General features: G+C 34.3%; 1 protein-coding gene across 1 annotated transcript in view; it reads right to left on the bottom strand.

Moving 5' to 3' along the window:
* Nucleotides 1–13,187, bottom strand: part of RTTN (rotatin) — a 79,411-nt gene that overhangs the window by 38,587 nt on the left and 27,637 nt on the right. The window contains exons 20-31 of the mRNA XM_071456530.1: nucleotides 12,805–12,893; nucleotides 10,574–10,691; nucleotides 10,218–10,314; nucleotides 9,404–9,472; nucleotides 8,887–9,075; nucleotides 7,954–8,193; nucleotides 6,412–6,556; nucleotides 5,483–5,637; nucleotides 4,017–4,236; nucleotides 2,218–2,346; nucleotides 853–960; nucleotides 46–204 (exon numbers count right to left, since the gene is read on the bottom strand). Of these exons, the coding sequence (XP_071312631.1) occupies nucleotides 46–204; nucleotides 853–960; nucleotides 2,218–2,346; nucleotides 4,017–4,236; nucleotides 5,483–5,637; nucleotides 6,412–6,556; nucleotides 7,954–8,193; nucleotides 8,887–9,075; nucleotides 9,404–9,472; nucleotides 10,218–10,314; nucleotides 10,574–10,691; nucleotides 12,805–12,893 (1,718 nt within the window). The remainder of the gene's footprint in view (nucleotides 1–45; nucleotides 205–852; nucleotides 961–2,217; nucleotides 2,347–4,016; nucleotides 4,237–5,482; nucleotides 5,638–6,411; nucleotides 6,557–7,953; nucleotides 8,194–8,886; nucleotides 9,076–9,403; nucleotides 9,473–10,217; nucleotides 10,315–10,573; nucleotides 10,692–12,804; nucleotides 12,894–13,187) is intronic.

Raw genomic sequence — 13,187 nt, 5'->3', positions numbered from 1 at the left:
TACAAATTGACAATCTAACACAGCAGAAGGACACAAGAAACATACCTCCCTGCGTACCATGCTACATTCAGATTGATCCAGAAGGATGTTTATCACCGTTCCCCACAGGCCTCCTGAAATATTCTGGCAGCTTTCTGCTAAAGCAATACATCCTATTTCAAGAGATGTAAGAGCTGATCCTATTCCAAGTGCTGTAAATCTGACCTAGTACATATAAGCACAACAGAAAGTGGTATTTCTTACAGTAATTAGCAATACTTTTTTTTTATTATTATTAAGTTGTATCAACAGAATCTGGAGCTTAAGGGAATAATTTCAAAAGTAACAACCTCTTTTTCTATATGTCTCTTGCTCACTACTCACAATCACAACTAAATTCACTTTGTGTTTATTCACAAAGTGAATAAACAAAATTATTTTTAAGCATTCAAAAGTACGCAAGATAATCTTAAATATTCTTTCATATTTTACCACTTGAAAACAGGTCCATTTAGCAAACTCATAATTTAACAGATTCCCATTAAATACATTTGCTCTAAATATTTAGTTCATGTAAATGTTTCTGCTTTGCAGCTAAGTTACAGCAATGACAAGGAAAACTGCCAATAAATTATGATAGGGAGTGACTAATGAAAGCATAGAGGACAGAAGATATAAGGAAGGATTTCTTAGATGATGTTTATATGGAAGCACACTCTCCCTACTGTATTATTACCGCTATTTAGGATAGAGTTAGTAACATCTTAAATAATTCGGAACAGCAGTTCTACTATTAAATACATTAATGAATCAAAAATTTTCAAACGTTTAAGGGTCAAAATAAGATATGAAGTTAATATCACTGTAACAAACCTCAGGATCTCTATCTACCCATAAAGGAACCAGCCATGCCAGACCTAGATGAGACAGAACTTGTTCTTCACCACTATCATACGGCAAAGACCAAAGAGATATCCAGTCCTGATTAGCAAACAGAAAACAAATTAAGAAATTATTTTATAAATCTTTCAATCCATACCAGTGTACTAGCAGTGTGAGCTACCAACAACTACTAAAACAGCTTGATGTAACTCTAATTGCACAGAGGAAGGATAATTTTGTAGTTCTCTTTCCATAAGGATTTGACACTAATTCACATGATGGTAAACAACAGCCAGGTTTTAAAATTTCTTTGAGACTAAAAATTATTAGTACAGTCCAAACAGTAAAACTGTCATAAACATAGAGTATGACTTAGAAACACAAGCAAATAAAACTTATAATTATGTTAGCAATGATACTAAAAAAATCAAGTCCACACCTTCATCTATGCATTTATGATCTAAGTCTTTGGAGGCTGCTGTCTCCCTGCAGTGTACTTAAAGCTCTGTCCCCTCCCAATTTTAATAAGCTCTTCCAGTACCTAGTATCTTGAGAAAGGAGTAGAGAGCTGAAGAAAGAGACACCTGGAATTTGGAGAAGCAGGTATACTGCAATCTCTAATTACATGTGTGCTTGATCATTTGTGGCTATCACAGATATTAGGAAGACTGGATTTAAATTCTTTAAAATAATACTTAATAGTTGAATTTGCTTCAACTGCTTCATGATAAAGGCTATCTTACTAAACTGGCAAATCTAGCCCTCAAACATGTACATGAACACAAAGCACAATATGAATTTTGCTAGTATATAATGATAGCTCCTTTTATCTGGCAATCCTTTTTCCATGTATGTACATATTCTTTGAAATCTACACACACACACAATTGTGAAAGTCCTATGTACATAAATGTTTAAACACAGGTTAGAAAGTCTGTTGTCTGTGAGGCTGAAGAAATAATGATGTTATAAATTCCTAAATTTATTCATCCTATAGAAAATCCTGATGTTTCATTTTTTTATAAAAAGGAAATGACACTTATTCTGAAAGAAGGCCTTTCAAAATCCACAGAATTATTTACAAATCAATTTTATTTTTTATATTATAGTCTATCCTGTACATTTATCTAAGATTAGAGACCAAATGAGATCAATGTGGGGTTTTTTTGTATTTTGTGCTTCCAGTTGGAGGGGAAGGAAGAGTAAGCAGTGGTCTGGTTTTAGCAGGACTAAACTCTCAGTTGGAGAGTACCATTCCTAAACCATGACAGAAAGTTATCTTTGAACTTCAGCAGTTAAAATCTCTCTGCATAGCCCTCACCAGTGATGAGATAAGGACAACTGGAATGCACTCACCATATCCTTGGCTTGAGCCATCATTTCGTGAGATAAGTGAAGCAAACAAAGGACTGTGCTTTTTGTCACACCTTTTCCCATGAAGGACATGGCATTTCCCCCCCACTCAACATAAAATGATGAGATGACCTAAGAGTGAGGGTACAAGTTCATAACAGCTTTACTGTAAACAGCACACAGAGTACAAACTGTCTTACACACTAAATCATGATTTAAACTCATGAAAGTTGATAGATTTCTAGCTGAATTGTAAGAATTTCTTTATTTCTGAGTCATTTGGTCATGTCATGAGTTCCTATATGTTTAAACTTCTGAACAACTGTAGCTTTTGATTTATTCAAATGAAGAATATAGTCAAGCTTAATAGTAAGCTCTAAGTTGAATAGAAACCTGAAAGTTTCTTTTCAAGGAGCTGAAAGTTCATTTATTGTACCCAGGTTTTCTTTTGCTATGTTTGGAACTAAAAATAAACTTTCATTTCAAAATTCAGTGTTCAAGAGAAAGTGTCATTTATATGCTTCATTGTGATTTGAAGAAATTTATCAGTTTTCTATATCAAATACTAATAAACAGAAATAAAGGTCAGTGGATCCTAACATAAAATAAAGTGTCTGACCAAATAAGTAACCATATTGAAGGTATTAAAAGCATATTAAAAGGCATGCTGCTTTCAACAAAATATGTCCCAAAATACTTTTTAAAAAAATAATCCTCTTAGAAGATACACTTCTAGATTTATTTTTCTCCACAAAAACACAGTGATTTAAACCTCCGCATTTTTGCTCTTGTTCTTCCTTTCAGTGTCCTGGCCTACAGAAGTTTTTTTTAATATCCACCTTCTCCATTCTTCTCCAAAAGAAACCCACATTTCCTTTCATATTTAGGCCAAATAAAACTGCCTAATTCTTCTGAACAAGAGCTTACACACACAAGTTCATTGCATGCCATAATATTTATTATTATTATTTCCAGTAATATTCTTTCATTTGCATGACAAAATCTATAATCTTAGTGCCATTTTTAGTCTAGACTTCAAGTGACAGAGCTCATCTAATCAATCAGGTCTAAAATGCTTACTTCCTTCTACTCAAGACATCTTGGCAAGTTAAGGCCCCTAAAACACTATATCTTTTCTTCATCAGATGTATTGGTATTTGAACTAAAAACTTTTAAAAGCGTACTACTGAATATGTTAATTCTGTTAAACAGAAAGACAGCATTATGCTTTTCCTTTTAAGAAGACTGGAGTTTTCAAAAGACATCATTTTAGGAGCAGAAGCTAGCTGTCTACCATGTCCATGCACTTGGAAAACATAGAAAAACACTGAAAATAAGAATGAAATTTTGTCTTTCAAACAACTGCAGCAGCTTGAATTACCTCTTTTCTGCTTTCTCTGTGTTAACAACCTACCAACACGCTAATCTCCTCCCAGACCACCTTTCATATGTGGATTTTGCCTGGGGGAAGTTATCTTGGATTTTTCCTCTTGGGGTTTCAGTTATTAAAAACACCACATATATTTTTTATCTTGCTTAAAACTACAGTCACTTTGTATTACCTCTTAAATCAATGATGAAAGCACATGCAATACAACCAATCTTCACAACTGCAGACACACATCACTCAATATAGTCTCTATATCATTCCTATTTACTTAGCAGGAAAAAGCATCTTTCCCACACCTATTGCTACTGACAACATTCACTAAAAGTGCATTGTAAAAAGCCTACTGTCATTAGTTACACAGTTCTTTACCAGAATTCAAACCAAAAGATAAGTAAGAGCACAAGCTACTCACCTCAAGAAGACCTGTTAAATACTTCTTACAAATTGTGACAGGTTCAACTGCAGCAGAATAGGTACTCCAGCCTGGAAGTGCAGTAACATGAACCATTCCTTGTAACGTTCTCTCCAGTGATGGGAGTCCATAAAAATGTGGTGCATCTGTTAGCCTTAAGCACTGAAGCAGCTTCAGAGCCAGCTCTGTTCTGAATGAGCCAGCAAGTTCCAAGCCCTCCCTGGTTTAATTGTAAAAAACAAAACAGATGAATCATCAATATGAAGCTGTTACAAAGAATCATTTTGAAAATGGCCAATGCCTCGTTCTTCTTACTATTAGCCTGCGAGGCTCAGCATCTCAATTACTCAATATTACATTATGCAAAGAGTAATATGAAATCAAATTTGGTATTTCTAGCTTTTCCCTGGTTCTGAAAACATTGCATCTGATTACAATGAAGTAGCTTAACTAATAAAAGATAAATGAGATATAACTCATTATTAAGGATCATGCTAAACAAAGAGCAAGAGCTTGAAAACAATGGATGACACATTGAGAAGAGCTGCAAAACTCAGTAGTTCCAGAATCACACAGTGTCGAGAATATTCTAAGCTGGGAGGGACCAACAAGGATTATCAAGCCCAACTCTTAAATGTATGGCCTGTTACACTTATGTTTGTTCTGATTCAAGAGACAAATTTAAAAATATTTCCTGCAAAAAACAATAAATCTAGAATTAAGTAGATAAATAATACAGGAATATGAGATACATAAATAGCATGGATGTCTATAGCATGCCCTTTTCCCACTGTCAAAACTTTTCGAAAATAACCAAGTGGAAATAATGAAAAAGATAATATTTTGAAAATATTTTTACAACGGTATATTGTGAAACTAAATAATCAAATATTATCTTAAACTGAAATTTTATTAACTCTTAGGATACATTTGGATGGAGAGATTTAGAGTCGGAAAGCTTTTATGAGAAATTTGAAGAAAAAATAATGTAAATTAATTTCTGTGTTTGCTCAATTGAAAGAAAAAGGTTGGAGCTTCATGCTAAAAGTAGCTGTTGCAAATAGGACAAAAAAGAGTTGTATGAAAAGCAACATTTATTGCTATTTCCAATATTCCAATGTTTTACTTTGCTATAAATACATGTTACCATATCAATGAAGTTACCATTTGCTCATGCAAATTTGCAGCAGCAAAAAAGAAACAGCCCTTCTCCTCCATGCAATCAATTTAATTACCCATTTGCTAAGTGACCACTAGCACATTCTCTTTCAAATTTCCTGGTTAATTTCCTGATGTTACAGTCAAAAGGAATATCCAATGTTGATCTTCATTTCAAGAGTGTATATTCACGGTTCAGAGCAATTGAGCCATGATGTAACAACATTCAAATTGTGACCAAAATTCAGCAGCAATAGGTGTTATGATGCCCACTCAGAATGACAGAGGCAGGTCCATTTGCACTGTACCTGTCAGTCACAGACATGGAACAAACTAACAACAGGTTAAAAAGACGAATGAGTTCTTTATCCAGTCGTTGTCTGACAGCAGCCTGTGTTTCATCCATTTCATCCTGCACTTGGGATTCTGGTCGCACCAGAAGGCCCACAAGGGATTTTGGCTGCTAAAAGAAAAGAATAAAAAATACAGTCACATAATGCATTGTTTAAATCCTCTTTTACTGCCTTCATTAAAGCCATTTTTTCTGTTGAAAACTTGCAAATCACACACATTATAAACCAGAAATTCCATGATTACTTAACTAAGAAGTAACTGCAAAAAGTTTCGTGAAAAATTCCTATAAATCCTAGCACTAACTTGAAGCTATTAAATGCCATAAAAGAATCTACTGTTAAGGCCTTTCAAATATCCTGGGATTAAGAAGACAGTGTATTATGAAGGATGAAAGAAAACTCAAAGTATTACAGCAATAACCAGCAATAAAAAATAGATCACAAAAAACCAGAAAACATAGTAACAAAATTAGTTCAGGCTGCATTTTGGACTCCTCAGCTGCTTGAAAGACTTCATAGCAAATGGCTTTAAGGTTTTATATTAATGTATTGAGTGGGTCATACTTTAAAAAGTTTATAGATTTCCCAGGTAGCAATATAAATTGAAGTACTAGTAGTCTGTAAGTAATTGAAATTAAGTCTACGAGCATTTTTCCACAAATGCTTAGATTTTATTTGCAAATGGGAAAATGCATGCAGACTGTATTTAACATAGGACACCCTTTGTAAGACAATGGATGCTCTTCCATGTTACAGAGGTAAAACATTCATAGCTGTGTAGCTAAGCCCACCCTCATGCAGCTCTGCAGGTACGCACACGTGTGTGCAAGTCAGTTATGTGGTCAATCAAATCATGTAAGTATGTACAACATCCCCATTCTTACATTTTTAAGCAATGATTTCAAGATCCACTTTAGATGGTCTGACTCCAGATTTGATTTCTGCTCTCTAAACAATTTGTTTAAAAATCTTAGGACATCTACCAAAAGCTTTTCATCCTCCACTGAAGCTGGAAGCACTTGTAGAAACCTGCAATACAAATAAAAGCTTTCATACTTGTACCTTCTTAAAAGAGCATTTAAAACTTCAGGCTAATAGGACTGGAGTCACCTGCAAATGTTAAATTCTATGGAGTAAGTATGTCTATTACATTTATAGCAAATATGGCACAGTATTAACCCATGATACACAAATATATACAATATATGTTGTTATTGTTATTATGCAAAATTGTTATGCATATTTTAAAATCTATTTGCATATGTTAATAATGTAATTCTGTTTAGTAAACTGTAGAGAAATCTGAGCAGGGTCACACAGGAAATAAAGAGTTAATTATCTATTAAATACTACCATTTGATAATATTAGGAAAGCTTACCTATGCATTTCAAATAGCCCTTATTTTAAATATAAAATTTTAAATATTTGATGGCTTTGTTTATGTAAATTGCAAGATCACATAATCTCTGAGATTGCAAGGGACTTGCAGGGGTCACCTGGTCATGCCACCCTGCTTATGAAGGGACATGTGCAGCTGGTTGCTCAGGACAGTGTCCAGAAAGCTTTTGAGTAACTCCAAGGATAGAGATGCTACAACATCTCTGGGCAACCTGTGTGGGTCACAGGTGTTTGGTCACGTTCACAGTAAAAAAGTGTTTCCTGACATTCACAGGGATCCTCTCGTGTTTCAGTTTGTGGCCATTCTTTCTCTCACTGGACACCACTGGAAAGAGCCTAGCCCCACCTTCTCTTCTGGGACTCGTACACACTGACAATATCCTCACTTTGAGTATTCTTTCCTCCACATTTATCAGTCCTAGCTCTCTCATCCTTTACTCAAATGAAAAATATTCCACTCTTTCATCATCTTTATGGTTCTTCATTGGACTCTTTCCAGTATGTGTGCTCCATATGATTCTCTCTTATACTAGCAAGTCCAAAGCTGGACCCAGAGCTCCAGACCAGTGCTGAACAGAACAGAAGGATCACCTGCCTCAACTTGCTGCTAACACTCCTCCTAAAGCAGCCTAGGATAACATTTGCCTTTTTTACTGCAAGTGCAAGCTGCTGGTTCATTTTCACCTTGATGTCCCACAGGACCCCCAGGCCCTTTTCTGCAAAGTTGCTTTTCAGCTTGGTTCACCCCAGAGGCATGGGCTTGCTCTTCCCCAGGTGCAGGACTCTGCACTTCCCCTTGTTGATCTGCTTAAGGTTTCTGTCAGCCCAGATACAGATACATAGATATCGAATATATAAATATATAGACATATGATAGGTAGATAGATAGATGCGTGTGTGTGTGTGTGTGTGTATCAGAATCAGAGATGCATTGACAATCAATTCCCTGAAGTTAAAATATGAAATATAGAAATGTTACCATTTAAGTATAACAACCTTTAATGGATTATTGTAGTCAATATCTTACCTGTTCATTGCTTTCTGCCAAACAAAGCTTTTCAAAGTCGTTCCACAAGGCCCAGAACTGCATTTTAATGCAAGTCTGTCATTCAGGACATAGAAGCTAAGCCTAGTGAGAGCAGTTCTAACATCCCTGTGGGATGCTGCCTGAATTATCAAATTAAGACAATCCTGCAGTCCATAGTTTGTGTGAGTTATTTTCAATATAAGAATGTCTTCTGAGGAAAGTTTTAGCGAGTCTAAAAATCTGAAAAGGCATAGGGAAACATTATTAACAGACAGTATCTTTACAAACTGTTAGTGTTGACTTCTTCCCCTTCCTGCTTAACTGAGAAGACAAAACAGAAATTGGCTTAAAACATTATTTTTGTTAGCCAATTCTTTCTTGGCTCACCCTTCAAAAAAACCAAACCAAACAAAAAATTAAAACAAAACCAACAAACAACACCACCCCATGTAAATCATGAGGTGTTTTGAGTTCTTTGGAAAAATGATACCTAAATACCAATTCTTAAAATTATTATTAAGAAGAATATTTATTTGAAATTTAAGCCTTCTAGAAAACCAAGAGAAAGTCATGCAACTTCATAGCTGGGGGTCTGCATAGTAGGAAGAAAGAGTCAGTTCCCTTAGCAACCCTAATGACTATAAAGAAAAACAGCCACAGAGCTCATTTAAAATTGTTTGGAATTAGCCTGACTATCAATAAAAGTTAGATTGAGCTCTAGACTTCATGTAAAAATGCAATTTAGGTAAAACATTAGCTGTGACAACATACCTTCATCCTCTTGGGATGTGATCCTTTACATTTAAATGACAGCATTCTCAAACAACTAACAGCTTGAACTGCTGTTTGAAGTTGAAAACCTATTTAAACTTCATGAAACACTAATTTAATTGAGATATATTGGGACTTAAAATGGAAGATAAAATGGCTCACGTTTCTGTTTCCTTCTCATAATTTACCAGCTGCAGTAGGTTTTCAATCCCATGGTACCATGACAGGTTCCAAGCTGTCTTAAGCATATCTGCCACAGGTTTCATAGCCAAGCACTCAGAAGACAATGGCACCACGACAGTATTAGGGCTTACTACGTGATGAGCAGTGATCCTGACTGGGAGATGGTACCTAAAAATACACAAATAACAATAACAATTTTTTTGAAAGTGGTTGGTGAGAATTTGCTTGCTCATTTTTAAATTAAATGCTCTATTATGATCAGCTTTTAAGTTTGCAAATAAAGTTTTTGAAACTCTTTTACAGAGAACAAAGACATGGAGAGAAAAATTCCCTATTTAAAAACACTGATTTCATCATCATAAAAATGCTTTGATCAAGGTTTCCCTTCATTCTACCACTTCCATACTTCAGGAAGGACACACAATTGGAAATCAGCAGTTAACTGCAAAACAATCAAAACCAATGACCCAATCAATCAGCCAGCACCCACACCTACCTTCTAACAACAGCAACAGGTAAACTGAAGGTAGGTGCCTCAGTATTATTACTGGTTATGCCATCAGCCCTGCAAGAGATTAAGTCATAGCTATTATGCTCTATTTTAAGATTTGATTTTCTCCTAGTACTACACACATTATTTACTTATTTCTCTCTTTAGCTAGATCTTTAAGTAACCCATTGGTGAATAATCTGCATTAATAAACAATATTTCTTCATGATTATCCAATATTAAGATATTTCTTAAATCACACACATATGGAGTACTTATTGCAGATGTACTGTACATTAAAAACTCCACATACTTGTTTCCTTTTTTCTGTTACAGAAAAACCACACATTATAAGTATTTTCAGTACATTTCACATGTGTGAATTCTAAAAGCACATTTTTGCACACACATGCAGCTTTTAAATAATAAAATACTGTGAGCTGAGGTCTGTTGCTTTAAAAACAACTGCGACAGTTAAAAGCAAAAGTAAATAGAAGAATTCTTATTAAGTTAAAAAACCATGTCTACAGCTAGCTATTTGATTTGTGTAGTTTCCATTCATGGAAAAGATGGATTACAGACCAATCAAGGTTTTTTGAAAAATAAAATTAACACTAAGGTATTCAGAGTGCAAAAATATGCCATGTAGGCCTCCAGAGCATGTAACCCAGTTATTGAAACAACCTGGACTATAAGTATGCAATTTTGGATCTATAAAAGTTTGGGGCATAACTTGTCTGGAGATACATAAAAATTTATTTCTCTTAAAAACTTAAAATTTGTCTAGACAATATGCTATTAAATAAGTGGATTTTCATACCATGTTTCTGTTCTTGCTACTTCATCAAACAACAGAAGACAAAGCAATACTGCAGCTTCAATTAAAACAGCACGATCGCTTTGGAGTATCAGGGAAACTGAATAAAATAAAGATATTTAAAAACATGTTAGAAAAAACTGATAACTAATAATACATAGAAGAACACTAGTTAAAAGCAACTGCTTTCCACAGTTTCCTGCCAACACTTTCAACACATGCCACAATATGGGAAAACTAGCACACAGTTATTTATGTTTTAAACATCAGAATCTGATACCATGAAGTGATCCAAAGTTCTTAAGAAGGTATCTAGCCATCTTTTGACAGGGGTATTATAGTGCAAATACAATCCTCACCTCTGAACAGCAAAAGCAGTAGAGAGGGTTGCTGTGCTAGGGACAGGCGAACAACTGGGTCAGCACACACAATTTTGCGTAGGAGTGCCAGACATGGTACCACTAAGGATTCCATAAGCTACAGGAACAGAGAAAGAGATTGAATAAATACAACTATCAGTATAATTTATTACGATGCACTTAACACAGACTGTCCCACTATCAAGCAATATATTCAATCATTTGTAAAAGAGAAGTCTAGAACTTCCTTAGAATAGCACATTTCAGCCAGATGACAATCTCATATTCTTAAAAAAAATTATTTACTTGTTGATTCATTTTATTATTAATTGATGGTAATTTTATTGGTCACTGGCTTCATAACAGAATTATAACATTTGCTTTCAAATTACAGAATTTTAGAAAGTATAAATGTAAGCTGAAGGATTTAAAAAAACACCATCTTTTTACATTTACAACCATCTAAGTTTATTCTAAGTTTATTTACATTTTAAAAAATGTAAATAGTTTATCATATCATACTAATTTTCTGGGTCCCAGCCTATCAGATCATGAGAATGGAAAGCAGTTTGCTAAAAGTATCAATGAATGGCCAAAAATACAACCAAAGTCACAGCTCCTAAGAATGAGAAGAGGGTATTTCTTTCACAGTATCATTACTTTGCCTATGAGCTTCTGCCTTTAAAATTTATTTTGTAAACAGCATCAACAAATACATTTTATTTTCATTCCACATGAATGAAAGCCCCTACTTATTTAGTATGGAAAAAATATCTTTTGCACAGTTATATATAAAGCCTTATTTAGATGCTGATTTTTATTTCTACTACTTCTTTTATTTTCTTTCTTCAATGGCCACTTTTCTAAGAACATGTAAGATTTTTTGTTGATTTTTCTTTGGTATCAATTTTATGATTAAATAAAAAAAAATCATTTAAGGGGAGAACCAAGGATCTGGACTAGATTCCCTCAGGATAGTGTCCTAATGTCACAGGCCCTAGAGAGCTGTTGCCTGAGCCCTTCCTGGATTAAATTAAACTTTAAAATAATATTTTTAGCCCTTTATAAAGTTCACCCTAGACCCTTACTTGATTATGAAGAATCTGCTCCGGGCAATATATTTCCCATGCTTGTCCTTCTTTATTATTGAGCAATATCTACTCACTACCCAAACCAAAACAACAGTTTCATTACTTTCTCTCTCTAAAGAAGGTACAACACAACTGACATAAAAAAAACCAGCCCAACATTCAGAAACCTCAGGAACCCAATATTTCAATTTCTTCAACTGCATTAGAACAGTTTACTGAAGTACTTCTATACAAGAGATCATAAATTGGACAAAACATTCTTTAATGCTATAGAGATAATCTTAGATACTGATAATCCGGGGGAAGAAACTGCTATTTCTGAAGAAGTAATTTTCATTAGTTTGACAAGAAAAAAAGAAGGAAGTCCACTAAATATCAAGCAGCTCTTTTCTCTAGAACATTTTGGGAAAAGAAGTCATTACTACACGAAAATTCTCATGATTTCTTAAAAAACTCAAGATTTCAACTGCTGGAATGCAGTAACAATACCATGCAAGAAGCCAAAAAACTTTATCCACTGACATTATATTGAGCACCTACTATAGTTTAAATGTGCTTGCATGAAAGGATTTCAAAGAATGAATTAAAAAAAAAAAAAATCAATCATCAGATTACTCATATATTAGAAAAACAGAAAGCTCCATCATCTACACCAAGAGACCCTCCCTGGTGAAGTGATCTTCTATTGGTCAGAAAATTATTTATACCTGAAATTCAATCTGACATGTTTACAATAGCACGTCATGCAATTACATTTCATTTTTAATTATAATTTGCTTCAGAATTTAAGTTTAGAGATAATTATGCATAACATTTTGTTTTTTAATGGTCATTACAATTTTTTTGTACTCTACTGAGGAAGCTTTCAGGGAAGTTTTGGTACATTCCAGAAGCTCACCGTACACAATTCTCTGGATATGTTTTCTCACAGGTAAGGAAACCAATCTTCTCTCATTAAGAGAATCTTAGCATTATCAAAACTAGAGCAAAATACACATTTGAATTATAATTGTAATTAAACACTTGCATTCAGTGCAGCATTAATGCACAAAGACCAGTGTTGCAAGTCTAGAAAAAGGCAGACTCTGTTGCTGTCATGCTGTGCAATGCTTGCACATGAACCTCTAACAATACCTTTACCTTGCCATCCACGTGTACACACTCATTAAGGTAGGCCAATATCTTTTCTATCACACCTAACTTTTTCAGAATGTCATGCATTTTGGTATCTGTAGGAAAAGCAAAAGATAGCAAGAATGACTGGTTTCACACAAATTTAATATAAAAATGCTTAATATTAATATTGTTTAACAAGATTACAAACTCTTGCTATCTACAGTAAGTTTCTAATATTGCCAATCAATCAACAGTAATATAGATCTCTAGCAAGGGAAGCCTTCTCCAAGTATTTTTTACCTGACTATAGGAGCCTCTTGATTAACACATTCTTAAATATATTCCATAGATTCCCACAAGAATTTTACACTGAAAAATTACAGTATTCCCACTGTAACTCAATTTTA

This window comes from Agelaius tricolor, unplaced genomic scaffold, assembly GCF_023055355.1.
Source record: "Agelaius tricolor isolate 1412-34295 unplaced genomic scaffold, bAgeTri1.0.p SCAF_2, whole genome shotgun sequence".
In the NCBI taxonomy this organism is placed as follows: domain Eukaryota; kingdom Metazoa; phylum Chordata; class Aves; order Passeriformes; family Icteridae; genus Agelaius; species Agelaius tricolor.
This window is presented reverse-complemented; position numbering and strand designations above follow the sequence as displayed.